At 28.8% G+C, this 5071-nt stretch overlaps 1 protein-coding gene across 1 annotated transcript; it reads right to left on the minus strand.

Moving 5' to 3' along the window:
* Positions 1-2369: 2369 nt before the first annotated feature.
* On the minus strand, positions 2370-2927 carry LOC102660351 (zinc finger protein 5). Its single transcript, XM_006598299.1, has one exon. The coding sequence runs from the start codon at positions 2925-2927 to the stop codon at positions 2370-2372; it is 558 nt and encodes a 185-aa protein (XP_006598362.1).
* Between the last annotated feature and the right edge of the window lie 2144 nt (positions 2928-5071).

A 5071-nucleotide genomic window follows, 5' to 3' on the forward strand; every position in this document is an offset into this window, starting at 1 on the left:
TTGTTATATATAGACTTAAAAATTATATTAATGTATGTTTTGTTTGGTTGGGTGAAGAGTGAAAATAGGAGTGATGAAAATAATGTTGGTTGTTTGATACTAAAGTGGAAATAGGTTGGGTTAGGCGGGTCTTGCATAAGCTTGACTTGACTTATTTTATATTTTTATAGCACAAATTCGAGTTTGTCACTCGTCACAAACTTAATTTTTAGGCTTGAACCTAACCTTTATATAAGTATGTTTGTTTCGTTAGTCCATTCAAAAGTCTATTTTATATTATTAAGAGGTGTAAAAAATACATTTTCTTTAAAAACAAGTCAAGGATTTTCATTAAAAATAATAAAATAATTTTAACAACAAATGTGACCAAAACTCTTACAAACATGACATGTGATAGACTATTAAGGCCTTTTAAACATCACCAAAAGAAAAGAGCTCCTATTCCTACTATCAACCTTGACTTATAAGAATTAACATAGACTGGGTTAGTTTAAAGTTTTAAAAAAAAAACTTTAAAATAAGCGTTTTTTATATAAGTATTTTTTTAAGAAGCAAATAGGATTTTCTTCTTAAGATATGCAAAAAATTATCTTTTTTTTATTAAGCAAAGACAGTTTAAAAAACACACTATAAAATTACTTATTTTATTCTAATAAACACTTATTTCAACTAGTTCAAACAAACTGACCTATATTTTAAACATTAAAATGATTCAAATTGTTAAACCATTAAAATAATTTTTGTAATTTCATAAAATAATTATAATATTATATTTCATATTAATAATAATATGTATTAAAAAAATAGTGTTGCTACATAGGCCAATCCGTCAAGTTTAATAAACTTTCTTTAACGTCTGTTTGGAGTATTTAATTAAGGATTTTTTGAAAAGCTTTAATCGACCTTTTTATCAAATAAATTGAGCCAAATTAGACCTTCAATGATCAAGTTAGGCCATAGGCCTCTCATGGATGACCTGATATACTTTTACCCGTATTTGATACCATGGAAACAAAGGAGAAATAGAATATGATCCAACATATTTTTCTCGTCTTTTTCGTTGACCAAACCTTTTTTATTTCTACTTTACTTTTCGTTTATTTTCATTTATCTTTCTTATTTTTATCCACTCCATTTCTTTTCGTCCCATCAAATGCATCCTAAAATACATCCGTATATTTTCAAAAAATTCCATATCTCACACATATAATCGGTAATAGTACGGCCGTACGTATGTACCCGTATATCTGCAATTCTGCATCATCGTTGGCCATCCAAAATCCCTTTGAACTTCTCCTCCCTCGTTGGCTTCAACTACTTAAGGACCTCCTCAAGATCCTTTGCAAGCTTCTAGAAGGTCCAGATTTGGGCTAAACCTATAAACAAGAGAGTATGGTAGCATAGAAAATAGGCTCTAATTAATCAAATTGGGAAGGCCCTAACCCCACCGATATAATTGAAGGGTGAAAAAAAGAACAAGGAAAAGTAAGTCTTTGATACTCTGATAAGATAAGGGGTGGTGAATGAGATGGAGATTGATACGGTAAGGAAAGGAAAGACATTGGAGGTGCTGACTATTCATGTGATTCATGAAATAAAAAGTAACTTTTAAATTAACAAATAATAATAAGATTATAAAAGTAACTTTAACTTTACATTCAAATATGCACGTACGATTTTCAATTTCAATCTTGAAATAAATTTTAAGTAATTATAGAAAGAAATAAAAAACATGAATCAAAGGTTATCTAAGTTTTGAAAGAACGTGTTCATATTTGGGTTCAAAAGACATTAATCATGTCTTACATATCATACGTAGCATCATATATCATATACGTACAGTATATTGGAAAAAAGATGCAAATTACATGAATCCCAGTCGCCAAATAAAGCCTTGCAACAACTAGTTGATTTCTTGCCAATTTTGTCTTAGATATCGTACCATCACCAAATATATGCATACACGAATCTCTTTCCTTATCAAATACAAAAAATTTGCAAACTCAAAATGAAACAAATACTAGTTAGGAAGGCCACACCCAAATATGATCGTTATTTATTTACAAAAAGATAGTTGAATATTAATACACATACCCCAATTAACACATGAGCAATATTTCATATATAAGCTTGAGAGTTGAGATGTCCCTTCCCTTATAATTAAGAACAACAACAACAACAAAATATGAACAATTATTAGATAGATGTGTACCTAGTGAGGCGTGCAAATAAGTACGATGTATATATTGTGTTGGGAGCAATTCCAAATCCATCCCTATCTTGTTGTTACTAGCTAGTGAAAAGGATAGCACGAGGGATACAAACTAAAGTATAGTACCGAGTAGAAAGGGCATGGTTTTGGTCTAAGTTCAAGTTCTCCTCCACTTGGCAATTTTCTTATTGTCCCTGAAATTGGAAGGTGTGTGAGCCAAACTCAAGTTAAGATCAACATCACCATCAACAATATTAGTCTCTATTCCCATGCTTGCACCCATTGGTCTAACAAACCCAACCTCATGGTGAGGCCCCCCACGTGGACGAATCAACGGTCCTGATAATCCTCCGTGCGGAACCACGATTGGGGAAGGTGCTTTGGACCATGGATGATGATGATGATGGTAGTATCCAAAGGGTGAAAGCGCGACCATTTTGCGTTCTCTCTTGTGCGCATTTTGGTGGCCACCAAGAGCTTGAGAATTCGAGAATTTGCGGTAGCAAAAGTCGCATGTGAATCTCTTGTAAGTACTACTATAAGGAATATTGGTGCTACTTGCTGGCATGTGAATGTCTTCATTATTATTAATATTACCAGCTTGGGTTAATAGGAAACCGAATAGTTTTAACGTTGCTTTTGGTGAGGGGGAGGAAGAAGAAGAAGCTTTACCCTCGGTGGTCTCATCAATAATAGGGTTTGCTAATGCACTCATATGCTACTTTGCTTTGTTTGCTCTGGTTGAGCTCAGTGCTTGACTCACCTTAATTGTGTGTCCATATATAGCAATAACATCTGTATTTTTTTTTTATAATAAAATGATATTGTTAGAAAATTAATGAGGGGATAAAATATCCGAGAAATATTTACCAATTAATCACTAATAAATTTAACATTATATTTTAACAAAAAAACTTCAATATACCAACTTTATGAGTTTTCTTCATAAGTTGTTGAACTTACTAAATTTAATCTAATGTCAGATCTCATCTTTATATTTAAACTCCAACAAAGATAAATATTATACATTTTAATTATCCCATGCTTTTTTTATGATATTTTCCTAAGTAAAGTGTAACTAGTGGTACTAGGAGATATTATGCTGCATAACCAAGTGAATGAAGAAAAATATCTACTCTTTAATTTTTCTCTTGTAATGATATCATTCATATGTATAATTTCTTAAATACATTTGCTTGTGTTTTTAGAAATAAAGAATACAATAGTAAGTTATTATTTAAGTGTATTTTAAGAAAATAATCATTATTTATTTTTATTAACTTACTCTTTCTAAAAAAATATTACGCAGGACTAAAGAAAAAGGCAATAAAAATTTAGGTGTTGGATTTCGAATACGAAAGAATCACGAGAAATATACATATATTCAAACTGCATTTCCCATCAAACTGTAGTAAAACAAGATAGACAAATGGACCCCTAAGTCCCTAAGAGGTTTAAGATTTGTGTGATATGACACCAGAATGATTATTTTATGTGAAAATAATAATTAAATTAAAATAAAATATTAAGATTAAAATATTTTACATTAAAGATATATTTAATCATAAAATATTTATAAAATTTATTAAATCATATATATAAAGAGATGATATATTATATAAAAATGATCATTTTATATAAGAATAAAAATGATTAATTTTAATCGTTACATTCAAATAAAATATTAACATTAAAATATTTTAAATTTAAATTAAAACTTTATTTAATTATAAAATTTTCATAAAATTTATTAAATAGAAAAGCAAATATCTTAAAAATTTAATTTATATTAAGATTGTCACCATGACGTTGATGACAACGATGGTCATGATAAAAACTTTATTTTTTTCTCTCTCTATATATATAATATGATTAAAAATAATAGAAGGTTGAAATTAAAATATAATATAATGATTAAATATGTGTTTGGATTAAAATTGATGATGTTAAGTTTGAAACTTAAGTTTGCTAAGACAATAAGTATACACAACTTGATTTACGTTGGAATATTTGATTCAAAATTACTTTTAGTGAAATGAAACTTGTTTAATAATAATAATAATAATCAAAAGTAATTTTAGATGTGTAATTACTAAAAAGGGTATGAAATTTATAATGTAATATTAAATATGAAGTAACAACATATTGTTAAAAAAATAATAATTCAATAAAAATATTTATATAATATTGAATATTTATTTTCATTATTAATAATAAGATTCCAAAAATATTAATAATTGAACTTTATATATGATAGAATGACTTATTATGATGCCTGTTCGTAGTGATCGAGCTCAAAAAAGTAGGAAGCTTAGCAATGCCTTTGGCATTGATTTGTTATATATTTATTTAGATATAATTGCACTTTTTGTCCATAATTTTTTGATAAAGTTTACCCAACAAACTATTTTAGCACATTTTGCTCCTATTTTTAAAAATCTTGTGAATTGTGTCTTCTGGCATCTCCCAATCAAATTCTAAACTTAATACTTTCTGTGAGTTTTTAATCATCACTATTTAAAATAAGTGTTTCTATCATTTATAATGGTGACTAAAAACAATTATTACAATTATTAACTTTTATTGTCTCCCTTCACCCTTCCCATCATTCTTCTTCTTCCTCACTCCAATCAAACTACCTCCATCTCTAGATCCAAGTGGAGTCGATCAATGTCTCTCCCTCTCTAGGTTAGCCTCTTTCTCCTTCTTTGCTTTCTATTTATTTCTCAAGCTCTTCTTATCCACTGTTTGTTTCCTTCAATTGACAATGCTGATAAGTTTTTGGAAGTTTCCAAGAATCAGAACGTGATTCCTCTCTATAATTGCATATTTTCTCATCACTCACTCTGGTGCTTGCTT

This window comes from Glycine max, chromosome 15 (assembly GCF_000004515.6).
Source record: "Glycine max cultivar Williams 82 chromosome 15, Glycine_max_v4.0, whole genome shotgun sequence".
NCBI lineage: Eukaryota > Viridiplantae > Streptophyta > Magnoliopsida > Fabales > Fabaceae > Glycine > Glycine max.